At 43.3% G+C, this 14,027-nt stretch overlaps 1 protein-coding gene across 1 annotated transcript in view; it reads left to right on the top strand.

Annotated features, from left to right (window-relative positions):
• Positions 1 to 14,027, top strand: part of OBSCN (obscurin, cytoskeletal calmodulin and titin-interacting RhoGEF) — a 300,816-nt gene that overhangs the window by 81,947 nt on the left and 204,842 nt on the right. The window contains exons 27-34 of the mRNA XM_077808766.1: positions 742 to 854; positions 1,646 to 1,799; positions 4,217 to 4,378; positions 5,232 to 5,336; positions 6,655 to 6,921; positions 7,966 to 8,235; positions 9,629 to 9,895; positions 13,549 to 13,815. Coding sequence (XP_077664892.1) covers positions 742 to 854; positions 1,646 to 1,799; positions 4,217 to 4,378; positions 5,232 to 5,336; positions 6,655 to 6,921; positions 7,966 to 8,235; positions 9,629 to 9,895; positions 13,549 to 13,815 — 1,605 coding nt within the window. The remainder of the gene's footprint in view (positions 1 to 741; positions 855 to 1,645; positions 1,800 to 4,216; positions 4,379 to 5,231; positions 5,337 to 6,654; positions 6,922 to 7,965; positions 8,236 to 9,628; positions 9,896 to 13,548; positions 13,816 to 14,027) is intronic.

Raw genomic sequence — 14,027 nt, 5'->3', positions numbered from 1 at the left:
ATGTCTTTGATTAGTTGTTAATGCCTGAGGTTTTCAGAGCCGTGCATGTCAATATTCTGCAGCTCATACTGCGGAATTCATACCTCGCTTCTGTATTTACTGTTGAGATGCACAAGAAAACAGCAGAGAAAACTGACATAAATATACCCTTTCACACATCCCCACCTATTATTATTTATGATTGATTATTATCTGTTATTAAGTACTGACAATTTGCTTGGTGCTGTCTAAGATACCAAGTGAAAGCAATCCTTTCCCTTATTGTGCATGGAACTCCCTTCTTGAGCTGGTCTCTCCTTTATTCAAATCCCACCCAAAGACCTGCCTTTTCTCTGTTGCCTACCAGTAACTATAATGGTATAGATGTAGGGTAATTTATGACTGTCTTTAGCTCTTTATATAGATAATGTATATGCTGTCGTTAAAACTGTGTATGTTCTGATGTGTCTGTATCTGAATGTCATGGCAGGGTCTTTGTCTGCCTTTTTATTTATACAGTGCTTAGCACATTCTGTCTGCTACCAGGAACAAATAATAATTAATAATAATGACATTATGTACTGAATAAATTAAATATGGGCTGTGAGCCAATGGCAGAATATGCAAAACAAATTTTTCATTTTCTTTTTTGCTTACAAGATATAGTACTCACTTAAGATGTAATCTATTTACTGATTATTCTCTGAGTCTTGTACTCCTACCAAACCCAATCCTCTTCTTACTGTATTTTCTTTTTGGCAGAGTTGCCTGTGAAAATAAGCAAGCCTTTGGTTGACATCAAAGCTCCTGAGAAGGATAAGGTGACATTCGAGTGTGAGCTCTCCAGGCCTAATGCGGAGGTCAAGTGGTTTAAGGTACAAAACTTAGCAGACAATAACGTCTTCATTTCTCTTTTAGGGTCTGATCTAACTTCTCCTGAAGTCAGTGGGCACCTTTCCATTAACTTCGAAAGGAGATGGATATGGGCTGTTATTATGCAGCTCTGGTTATCCAATATTAATCAAAACTCCCCAGTCTTCTTTGTGTCCATTAGCTCGTACAGTCTACCTTACCTCTGTCTAGAATATTTATTTACCAGGTCTTTAAGGGTGTTTTCATGGAGGTAGTCCCAAATTTCAACTTTTCTGGAATTTACAGTAAACTTCCAGATTTTTGTTGCTTTTATGTAAGGCTTGTTGATGACTATTGGTCCAGTCTCCTGACTCATTTAACTATGAGGCATGTTGTCAAATTGTTACAATACAAGACTGGGTTCCAGGACTCCTGGGTTCTATTTGCACTCCTGGGCATGTTAGATAGCCTCTCCTGGGCCTCAGTTTATCCCTTTGTAAAATGGGGACAATAGTGACAAGTCTCAGAGTGGTGCTGTGAGGCTTAATTATTTACTGTTTGTGAAGAGCTTTGAGGCCCTTGGATGAGTACACTATGGTTCCAGTTCCTCACAGTTTTAAGTACATGCTTAAGTCCATCCCTATTTGGTGATGCATTCACACATGTGCTTAACTTCACACACGTACGGTAAGTCCCATTGACGTAAGCAAGACATAAGCATGGGTATAAAGTTAGGCACGTGTGAATGCTGCGCTGAACCAAGGCGCTTATAACGGTAATAAGTGACTATCTTGTTTTGGTTTTTTCCTTCTAGAATGGATCTGAGCTCCGGCCAAGTAAAAAAATGGCAATTATTTCCCAGGAAATTAAGAGAAGCCTCATTATTCACAAGTGTGACTATGACGACCAAGGAACCTATGTATGCGATGCAGCTGACGACAAGAGTTCCGCTACCCTTATCGTCCACGGTATGTTTGATAGATAGAGGAAAGGTCCCCTGCTTTGGAGGTGTATTTGGAGATGTATTTCCTAGGTGATTTCTGTGTTTCTCGTCTGCTAATAAGTTGCCTAGAGTTCAGAATTCCGCCTCGTTCGGTTTTCTCTTCTGTAGGTACTTTTGCAAGTAAATGCCAACTTTTTTTCCAGGGCTCGTGGCAATTTATCATTTTCCTTATTCTTTTAAACTTTGTTTATTGATTTGTATAATAACCAACAAATTATGACAAATGATTGGCAAGAGACGAGGTACAGTACTGCTTGGTAGACAACCATGGTCAAATGGTTAGAACTCCCAAGTTTTAGTTCAGACTCTACCATTGAGTCAATGAGAGTTTGCCAGAGTCAGGAGTGGATAAAACTAAGCTGGGATCCCAGTATTTGTCCCACTTTAAGCTACAAATGCTAAAATGGGAAAATAAAATCTCATGCTTCATTAGCGGCAAAGAGTCCTGTGGCACCTTTTAGACTAACAGATGTACTGGAGCATAAGCTTTCATGGGTGAATACCCACTTCGTCGGATGCATGTCACCCATAAAAGCTTATGTTCCAATACGTTTGTTAGTCTATAAGGTTCCACAGGACTCTTTGCCACTTTTACAGATCCAGACTAACACGGCTACCCCTCTGATGCTTCATTAGTTTAGCTTACTGCCACAGATGTCAAGACCAGATTTTGTCCTCTGTGTACAGCAGTGCACCACTGATGTAGACTGATAGAATTTCTCATCTTCCTCTGAAGTTTCAGGTCTTAGCAGTGCTGAAGGAGGTTTTAGAACTGCGTTGAGTAGCGGTCTGGGCTATAATCAGTCATATTAAAATATAACATAACCGCCCTTTTTTGTTTCCTGTTCTATGCTGCCATTTGGCAGCCACTCCAGGTCAAGTTGCAGAAATGTTTTTAGACAATGTCCCATTCCTGCCCTTCGTTAAACTCACCCTTTCTTCTTGAGTTAGCACTTTGGATTTGTTGCTCTTTGGAGGCTGGTTCATTTACATATAAAGATAGAAATATAGTCACAGGCAATTCTGAGATTAATGCAGGCTGTATGAGGTGCTTCCCTTTGGGTAGTGAAAGGCTCCAATAAAATAGACCAGGCTAGATTCAGAGCTGGTGTAAATGGTTGCAACTCCACTCATGTCAATGGACTTGTGCAGGTGCTTACAGAAGAGACCTCATTCTGATTTCACTAGACCGTAACACAGACGTGACGTCATGAAGTTACAGTAACACCTGTGGTTGTAAAGCCTGCACAGCTGACTTTCAAACTAGGCCTCAGGGCTGAATTTAGGCTGCAAAGTTCCAATGACTGTGACCTCTCTAAGTGGAAATTATGTTTTTTATTGTGGTTGTGAAACACAAACAGAGGCTGTGCCATTGATCCTTGGCTGTGGCCAGGCACAAAGAGGACAGTGCAGAGACAGAGCCGGAGAGCTGCCAGTGCTCTGTCCCAGTGCTGGGACTTGCTGTGTGTCAGTCCAGTCCCCTGGCATAACTTAGGTTGCTCTAACTTGTATTGGCTGCCATTGGCCCATGGGGCTGTCCTGAGGGCTGTGGATTGCCGAGGTTCAGGGAAGCCTTGTCCATGCCCACTTTTACTGGACCAAACCCCTTGCAGTAGCTGCAGAAAGGGGGTGGTGAATGAGCTGTTACACTGGCTCTGCAATGCTGGAGGATTCCCCATCACCCGCATACTGAGTTGGATCATCCCATAGTTGGCTATGCCATGTTCAGGGCTGCTTTATGCTAGCAGTGCAAAACAGCTGCAGACCAACCAGGAGCAGGGCCTGTGTATTTAGCAAGTGACTGGTTAAGGCACCCATTGTCGCATGGTATAAGTTTCCTCGGCTTGCTCAATTAATGCTTGACTTAACCCTGACCATCAAGGAGAACCATCTTAAAGCTTGACACTTAGTTGATTAAGTTTTCTTGGCAGATGAATCCTAGGCTCCTCCTGAGAGTATTAATCATGACAAATTACCTATGATAATGTGAACTTTCCAGCTGTTGTTTCTGAGAGGGGAATAGATTGAGGTGGCTGATAGAAACCCAGCTATTATGGTGTCTTTAAAATAAAACACTCTGAGGAATTCTCAGTGGCCAGGGCAGATTGGAAAAGGCTTCAGATGAATCATACTTAACTGGCCAAATTTGCTTTCGCACCAAATTTTATCCTGTTATATGCACAATTTTGCCCTAGGAACGCACAGCTACTAGTATGAAGTCATTGGTAATTCCACAGACACATAAAAGAGTAAAATGTGTCTATTATGCTATGGAAGGATTTGTACAGAGAAAGGTGGGCAAGTGTGGATTATGTGAAAAATAAACCAACTTCATAAAGCTATGGAGGAATCAAATATAAACATGTCTCTGTGATCCCATAGCCCGAGATATCAAGATCATAAAGCCCCTGGAAGATGTGGAAGTGAATGAAAAGGCGAGTGCATCTTTCACCTGTGAGATTTCACATGATGAAGTCCAAACCCAGTGGTACAAAAATGACACCAAGCTGAGGGCTGGAGAAAACATTAAGATGCGTCAAGAAGGTAGGGTGCAAAAGTAGGGTGTTGCACGCTGTATTGTTAATGAGTCTGTGGCAGAGAAAAGTGGGAAGAGGGGCAGCATTGCAGTGTAGTGGCAACATGAAGGGGGATGTGAGTATGGATTGGGCCTTGAGCATAGAGAACTGACTCCTGGAATCTGCTTAAGAAGTTACAGCTTGTAGTATGTCCTGCTGTTCCAGTGCCATTGTCAACTGCAAGGAGGACTGGAATTGCAGTGTAGTGGCAACATGAAGGGGGATGTGAGTATGGACCACTTGCCTTCATGGCACTCCAAGGCAGGAGCAATGCACTTGGTTCCTTGGGGGAGTGAGCCGTTACCTCGCATTGATTGACTCTGGAAGCAGCTGTGTCCAGTTTTCTCCAGCAAAGGTGCCTATCACTTATGCAAGAGGGGCTTTCAGTTTCTTGAGACAGAAAAAGGGAAAATGTGTGGGGGTGTGTGTGTGTGTGAGAGAGAGAGAGAGAGACTCCAGATGAGTTCAACCATCCCTACAATTAAATAATTCTAAGTACAGTTCAGTCCCTCGAAGGCACAAGGATTTGGGTTGGAGTTAGAGTGTGTGATAATGTACCTGAGTCTGCCTATCCATATTCCAGATGGAAATTCAGAATGGGGGAGCCATTACAGTCCTACAGGGAGACAATTTTACTTTTCTAATCACTACAGGAACGTGAACTTACTGTGACTTGGGGGTCAGATTCACCACTATCAAAAGTGGCTATTGGTCTGTTAGAGCTAATGGAATAGTGGCTGCTTATACCAGCAGCATTTAACCTCAGAAGATAAAACCATCTTCTCACAGCGGCTTGTGTATGGTTGTATTTTTATTCACAGGAAAAACCTATGCATTAGTTTACAAAAGTGTCCATGTGGAGGATGCTGCAGAGATCAAATTTGTAGCAGAAAAGGCAGAATCTCGAGCGCAACTTAGAGTTAAAGGTAAGTCTAACAGTAATGACAGCATTGTTAAAACAGTTTTTTGTAATAAATTAACCAGCTCCCATTGACTTCAGTGGGAACAGTGCGAAGCTGCTGCTTAGCACTTCTGAAAATCCCAGCCTCGCTACATTGAAATGAACAGGAAAAAATGTAACACCACTGTCTGGGTTTCCCTGTACCAAGAATCAGCCTCCTTGCTGGGTATTTACCTTTGCTAAATAACATACAAGTCTTCCTCTCGATACGGACAGTTTTTTTTATTCCTTTTTTAGACAAAAAGGGCCATGTGTAGATTTTGGAGGGAAATGTTTTCTTTCGAGAAGGCATCCCCATTTCTGCCTTGTGAGCACTGTCCCTTGCTACTTTACACTTAAGTTGTGTGACAATGTGTCAGACTGGGCAGCTGCAAGAGGGTGGTCCTATTGGGTTCCGGGAAGTGGGCGGGCGCAAGGGGACAAGCCACTGGGTCCAGGACTCAGATAAATAGGGGGGACAACAAAACCCAAAACAAGGACAGGTGTGAAGGTCAAAGGGTCAAAAGTAGGCAACCTGAAAGGGACACTGAGCAGAGAACCCTGGACACCACCCACTGCTCCTTGAATGTGTCAAGGGAGCCAGCGGACGCCGCCCAGAGGAACTCTGCCCAGCTATGTGAATGGAGAGAGGAATGGAAATAGGCTCCAACAGTTGCATAGCGCCCCCTCGGTCAACATCCTCTCCCTAATGTTATAGTGGACCACTTTGGCCATTGCTAGGAGGTTGATGAGGAGGTCTTGCGACTTTGAGGGGCCATGGGATGTGCGTAGGTAAGAAGGTGAGGGGAGAAGTGCAGCCAGAACCGTAAAAATAGGCTTCAGGAGGAGCCAGAAGAGGAGGTACAACCTGGCACACTCAAGATAAGCATGTGCCAGGACCTCCCTCATGCCGCAAAAGGAACAGGCATCTGGGATAGGGGTGAACCATGCCGGATACACGCCCATGCTCATGATGCCATGAAGGAGCCGCCAACTAATATCCCCGGTGGGCCATGGGACCAAGGTGGAATACAGACTGGTCCATCGGGGATCTTCACCCTCAACGGGTGGCAATAGTTCCCGCTACTTAATATTGGGGTGGGACACGAGGGTGAGGAAATGGAGAGTATGGGGCATGAGCATGTACAGATTTGCTCTTGGTGCGGTTCGGAAGTAAACCGGCTGCAGGTCATCCAATCATTTCCAAATAATTGATGATGATAATGAAGGAAATGTTACTAATGAGCTTCATCTGGCACCATCCACTACAACCACACAATTTGTTTTTTATTCCTCCTCCTTAGAACTGCCTGTAAAATTTGTGAAGCCTCTGCGGGATAAGATTGCTATTGAGAAGCACCGGGGTGTCCTGGAATGCCAGGTGTCTCGCCCTACTGCCAAAGTTAAATGGTATAAGAAGAACGTTGAGATTCTTCCCAGCCAGAAATATGAGCTGGTGAGTGACAGTGTCTATAGGAAACTCATCATCAACGACGCCGAGTTTCAGGATGAGGACGTTTACACATGTGATGCTACTGATGACATAAGCTGTGCTCATTTCTATGTTGAAGGTACTGGACTATTTTCTTTCAACTTGTTGGAAGGAGAGTGGATAGTTCCAGAAAGTATTTGAAATTTAATCTACACATGTAACTTAATTAGCATTTGATCATTTTTTTATTTCTGCAGCCCCTAGGCTATGGGGGGCAGGCGCATCCAGGAATATGAACTTGTGATCTGTCCTCCCAAGGGAAGTGGTAGAATCCCCATTCTGGAGACCTTTCCAATTAGAGTGGAGAAAGAATTATTCCCTACAATAGGCTAGTTTTGCAGTGGGATTTCAACTGGATGCCCAATGTGTTTCCCATCACTGGGAAGGTTTAATTCTATGAACCTTCTATTTCGGTTTATATTTCTTGGTTTCTGATAACAGAACAGAAAGGATGGTCTTGTGGTTAAGGAATACGACTGCAAGTCAGGAGACCTGGATTCTGGCCTTTGTCCCAGGCTCGCTGTCTGACCATTCACCAGTTGCGTGTTTTGCCATATATAAAAAGGAACCAATAATATTTACCTACCTGACAGGAGTTCTGTGGGGCTTAATTCACTAATGTTTGTTAACTTTGTTGATCTCTCTGGGCATGAAGTATTATAATTAATATGAAAAAGTCTATTCCTAAATGCATGGTCTAACACAGCGTTTCTCAAACTGGGGTCTGCGAGGATACTCTAGGGGGTCCGCAGGCCCCGCTGATCAACTCTTCCCCTTCCCTTCCTCAACTCTTCCCCCTCCCTCCCATCGCCTCCTGCGTGCCAGGGAACAGCTGTTCAGCGGTGTGCAGGAGGCACTAGGAGGGCGTGGGAGGAGCAGGAATGGGGTGCATTTGAGGGAGGGGGTGGAATCATGTGCGGGGCCTCTGGCCCCACTGATAAATTCCCCCCCCCCCCCAGTGCCTCCTGCACACCACGGAACAGCTGTTCCCCAGTGTACAGGAGATGCTGGGAGGGAGTGGGGACAGGGTGTGCTTGGGGAAGGGAGGATCCTAAGGGTTGCTAAAGTTTTGAGAACCGCTGGTCTAATATATTCCTCTTCTTGCTTTCCACCCCCATCCCAGAGCAATCCATTAATATTGTAAAGCAGTTAAGTGATGTGGATGTGACAGAGCCCACAGAAGCCAAGTTTGAATGTGAGATCTCCATTCCATCAGTGAAGCCTCCCAAATGGTCTCTGGGTGGAGAGGTCTTACAGACTGGTAGAAACGTTTCTATAGAGCAAGAAGGCACCATCCATCGGCTGATTCTGTGGAAGACCAATTCTGACATGACAGGCACCATTCAGTTTGCAATTGGCAAATCAAAATCCACAGCAAACCTGCTTGTAAGAGGTAATTTGATGTGCCCTGGATGTGAGAATTAATTAGAGCATGGCCCAGACTCCTTCAGAACCTTCTCCCACTCACCCAAAAATAATTTCAGCCTAATTTGCAACTGTTTTCTGTATAGTCTCCATCGTTTGGAGTCTTTAAACTGAGATGTCTTTCTAAAAGATATGTCTTTCTAAAAGACAAGCTATTAGGTTTAATGTAGGAATCAGTGAGTGAAATTATATTGTCTGTGTTACCCAGGAGGTCAGATTAGATGATCGCAAGGGAACCTCTGGCCTTAAAATCTATGAATGTAAAACCAGGACAGTCACAGTAAGATCCCATAAGAACATAAAAGCTGACATACTGATTCATACCATGGACCAGCTTGCCCAATATCCTGTCTCCTACAGTGGCCCATACCAGAACTTCGGGAGAACTGTACAGAACAGGGCCACTATGGAGTGAGCCAACCCTGTCTTCCACTCTCAGCTTCTGGTAGTCTATACCCTCTATACTTCCCGCTTTGGGTCAGGGTCAGAAATAAAGAAATACTAAGAGAGGCTGCTCCCAATGTGGTTTTACTCACCCAAGCACAGAAAAAGGCTGAAACGTTCCAGTAAAGCCTCTTGCAGGTTTCCAGGCCCATTTCTAGAAAGGAAAAGTTTCAGTAGGAAGGCCAAAAGAGGCATGGTATAGGATTTTATCCAAACCCCATTAAAGTCAATGGAAGGCCTTTCATTTACTTTAGTGGGCTTTGGATCAGGGCCCATCATACTTTTAATACAGGACTGGGTGTCAGCAACCCTTGAGTTTTAATTCTGACTGACCTTCTCTGAGGTCATGGGCAAGACCCCCCGCCCACCTCAGCTTCCCTAGCTGCTGCTTCTGCTTCAGTAATTCACGTGGATGCTGTTCAGATTAAGTTGATGATGATGATGATTGTAAAGTGCTTTGAAAATGAAATGTGTTGTGTGCCATAAGTGCTGAATATAATTTGGATAAGCTTGGTGAGACCAGCAACATTTTTGTAGATTCTAGCTGAGAAAAAGTTCCCAGTCTTTTGTACTTAATTTTTCCATATGCTAAATACCCTGGGCTAAATCCTGAAGTCCCCACTCAGCCCTTATTTAGACAAAATCCTCAGTAAGAATTTTGCTGAGTAATAAACAACGCATCAAAACTTTCGACATTTGGCCCTGCATTTGGTGGTAAATATTCAACAATCCCTTGGGGAATCATATCAGCAGAAATTCCTGGTGTAAATTATGCTACCCGTGGCCCCTTGGCAAGTCAGACCTCTAACAGAAATTCAGAGTGGTCCTTGTATTAACTGCCGTTGATTACAGATAAAATTGCACCTCTATTTTCAAATTGTTCTTACCTGTTCCTCCTTCACAACCCTCTTTTACAGATATTAACGTGCAGATTACCAGAAAGCTGGAGGATAAGACTGCCTTAGAACGCCATTCAGTTGTCCTGTCCTGTGATTTTAGGCCTTCTCCAAAGGTTGTAGAGTGGTTCAAGGGACACACCCTCATTGAGCCCTCTGAAAAATACAAACCCAAGTGGGAGAAGCACACAGCAGAACTCAAAATTCTGAAACTGACACCTGAAGATTCCGGCACATACAAGTGCCGAGCAGGAAATGCAGAAACCAAAGCCACGCTGACAGTGGAAGGTATGTGGTTTGCAGCAGGGATGGCTTTCTCATTTGCCCAGCACATATCTGTGTGGTTTGATATGCACCTTTGGCTCTGAAGATTCTCTGCTTGGTTTCTTTTGTTGACCACAGAGAAATTCGCATATTTTTCCTCTGCAATTTTAATATGTAAATAATCATTAGTGAAAAGTGCTATTTTTCAAAATCATTACAGTGCGTTTTAATGGTGCTGTGGTGATAGTCCAGCAGACAGAAGTATAGTTCTTATCCACAGAACAGGAAAATCATGTACAGGGGCAGTGCTTGTGCAATGCTCTGGCATTATACATGTGATCATGTCGTTCTAGTGGCTAGTCTGAGGGACTAGAGTATCTGGTACTTTCAGCTAAATAAGTCTCTTAAGTCAAGTCCTAGAAGCTCTGTTTTGGGTGCTGATGGTCCTGGGCTTTATCCCAATGACCAGTGCAGTGTCTGTTTATACGTGCCAGAGGTTCATTATTCAAGAAGTACAGGGTCTGGAGACAGAGGTAGGTAGACGAGACTTTCCGGGACACAGTAGTGCAGTCCCACACTCAGTCTGACAGCTTCAGTGGCGTGGAGGAGGAGGAAAGTCTCAGGAAAGGAGAACATCAAGCTGGAGTGGAGAGAAATTATCCCATAGTTGGAATGCTCCTTCCAGATGATGTCGTGGTATCCTCTCGCACTTGAGGATACCCCTGGCGGGGCAGCTATTAGGAAGAGAGTGGTAATAGTAATGGGGGATTTGGTTATTAGATAGTTGGGTTTGTGGTGACTGCATGATGAATTGCCACTGGACAATGGAGTTGCTAAAGGACCACTCCAGGAAGACAAGCCCATTGCAGAGCAGCTAAATGAATGCTTTGCGTGAGTCTTCATTGCAGAGGATGAGGGGGAGTTTCCCATACCTGAGCCATTCTTTTTAGATGACAGATCTGAGGAACTGTCCCAGATTTGAGGTGTCAGTAGAGGAGGTTTTGGAACAGCTTGATAAACTAAACAGTAATAAGTCACCAGGACCAGATGGTATTTACCCAAGAGTTCTGAAGGAACTCAAATGTGAAATTGCAGAACTACTAACTGTGATATGTAACGTATAGCTTAAATCAGCCTCTGTACCAGATGACTGCAGCATAGCTAATGTAACACTGATTTTTTTAAAAGGCTGTAGAGGTGGTCCTGGCAATTTACAGGCTGGTAAGCCCAACTTCAGTAACAGGCAAATTAGTTGGAACTATAGTCAAGAACAGAAATATCAGATACATAGATGAACACAGTATGTTGGAAAAGAATCAACCTGGCTTTTGTAAAGGGAAATCGTGCCTCACTAATCTGTTAGAATTCTTTGAGGGGGTTAACAAACATGTGGACAAGGGTGATCCAGTAGATAAACTGTACTAGGATTTTCAGAAAGCCTTTGACAAGGTCCCTCACCAAATGCTCTTAAGCAACGTAAGGAGCCATGGGAAAAGAGGGTAGGTCATCTCATGGATTATTAACTGGTTAAAAGATAGGAAATAAAGGGTAGGAATAAATGGTCAGTTTTCACAGTGGAAAGAGGTAAATAGTGGGGTCCCCCAAGGATCTCTAGGGGACCAGTGCTGTGCAACATATTCACAAATGATGTGGGAAAAAGGGTAAACGGTGAGGTGGCAAAGTTTGCAGATTGATACAAAATTACTCAGGATAGTTAAGTCTGAAGCTCACTGGGAAGAGTTATAAAGGGGTTTTTCAAATCTGGGTGTCTGGGCAACAAAATAGCAGATGGAATTCAGTGTTGATAAATGCAAAGTAAAGTACATTGGAAAACATAATCCAAACTATACATACAAAATGATGGTGTCTAAACTAGCTGTTACCACTCAAGAGAGAGATCTTGGAGTCATCATGGATAGTTCTCAGAAACATCTGCTCAATATTTAACAGCAGTCAAAAAAGCTAACAAAATGTGAGGAATGATCAGGAAATGAATAGAAAATAAGACAGAAAATATCATAATGCCACTATATAAATCCATGTTATGCCCACATCTTGAATATTGCATGCAGTTCTGGTTACCCCATCTCAAAAATGATATTTTAGAATTGGAAAAAGTACAGAGAAGGGCAACAAAAATGATTAGGGGTATGGAACAGCTTTCATATGAGGATTCAAAAAACTGGGGCTGTTCAGAGAGGGGATATGATAGAGGTCTATAAAATTATGCATGATATGGAGACAGTGAGTTTACTTTTTCACATAACAGACGAACCAGGGGCAACTCAATGGAATGAATAGGCAGCCATCGGTTTAAAAGAAACATAAGTCCTTTTTCTCACAATGCACGGTCAATCTGTGTAGCTCATTGCCAGGGGATGTTGTGAAGGCCAAAAGTATAACAGGGTTCAAAAAAATTAAAGAAGCCCATGTAGGGCAGGTCCATCAATGGCTATTAGCCAGGTTGGTCAGCGACACAGTTCTATACTCTGGGTGTCCCTAAGCCTCTGACTGCCAGAAACTGAACAATGGATGGATCACATGATAATGGCCTGGTTGTGTTCATTCCCTGTAAAGTATCTGGCATTGGCTATTCTTGGAAGACAGTATACTGAGCTGGATGCACCATGGCTCTGACCCGGTTATGCCATTCTTATGTTCTTGTGTTTTCACCACGCTTCCCCTGCGATAGGCTTCATCCCTGACCTAGAGGTGCAACCTAGGGTAACTCATTATCTCTGTCCAGTTAGCACATTGTCTATGAAACTGCAGTCTTGAGTGATTGTTGTGATTTTTTTGAGGGGGGAGGAACATGGCACCTTTCCACTAACAATGGAAATTAGGCCTGTGATTAATTTAATTTAATTTAATAGTCATATAGCCATCACTTGATAGCATCTAGATGCTACTGATCAGAATCAGATTCGTACTAGTGGCTTACAGTTTAAAGGTTCCATATTGCTAATCAATCCCCTTAATCAGCCAGTCCTGTGAAGAATAACATTTCAACGATCTGTTGGCTTTCAGGAAGGTGGTCTTCTAGTTAAGCCACTGATCTGGAACTCAAAAGAAAGGGGTTCAAGTCCCATCTCTGTCACAGACTTCCTGTGTGACCTTAGGCATGTCACTTGATCTTTGTATACCTCAGTTCCCCATCTGTAAAATAGGGATAATTAAATTTTCTTTCTTGCACCCTTTATCTGCCTTATCTGTTTGGAGTGTAAGCTTTATGAAGCAAAGGCTGATTTTTAGTGTGTGTGTGTGTGTGTGTCACAGTGAGAGCTAGATCCCAGTTGGCACATTTAGATGTAATAATATTACTTTATAATATGTGGCTATACCACGTGGGGGAGGGGAGAGGTCCTATCATTTGAGAAGGAATTAATTATTTTTTAATAAAAAGAGTTTTGTATATTGCAAGGAGAATAGATGGTGCTGTACAATATGAGAAGGGGCTTTTGCATTGGATGCCTTATTATTGGGCTCAATACACGAGTGACTAGGGGCAATGTAACAGCCTGTGGTGTACAGGAGGTCAGAATTGATGATCTATTGGTCCCTGCTGGCCTTAAACGCTATCAGATCTGTGATTCTGTTAATGATTTTATTAATTAATTATCATCATTGTTGTGGTGACTTACTCGTTTGTTTATTTATGCAACTTTGGTTTCTTGCAGCCCGGCAGGTGGCGATAACCAAACACTTGCAGGATGTGGAGACTGAGGAGGAGAGCTGCGCTGTCTTCTCCTGTGAGCTGTCCCATGACGACGAGGAAGTGGAATGGTTACTGAATGACACTGTCCTCTACACCAACAGCTGTAATGAGATCAAGAAGATCGGCAAGTACCACACTCTGACACTGAAGCAAGTCACGCTGGATGATGCAGGAACGGTGACTGTCAAGACAGAGAAGGTGTCAGAAAGCGCTCACCTGAAGGTGAAAGGTGGGTAATGGCCCCAATCCTATGGAATTATTTAAGAATGTAAATAAGAAATGGAAAAGAGTTATTCAGTTGCCCCATCCTTTCCCTGCCAGTGCAGTGTAGCTCCCTATAGGCCCTATGATTCTCTACCAGAATTTGAGTAGTTAATAAACATGGATTCTACCTCTTCCCTTAGGTGTGAATACTGTAGTCCAACTGAAATGATTAGGAAA

Source organism: Eretmochelys imbricata, chromosome 2 (genome assembly GCF_965152235.1).
Source record: "Eretmochelys imbricata isolate rEreImb1 chromosome 2, rEreImb1.hap1, whole genome shotgun sequence".
NCBI classification, from domain to species: Eukaryota; Metazoa; Chordata; order Testudines; family Cheloniidae; genus Eretmochelys; species Eretmochelys imbricata.
Note: the sequence above shows the minus strand (reverse complement) of the source record. Positions and strands in the feature narration are given on the sequence as shown.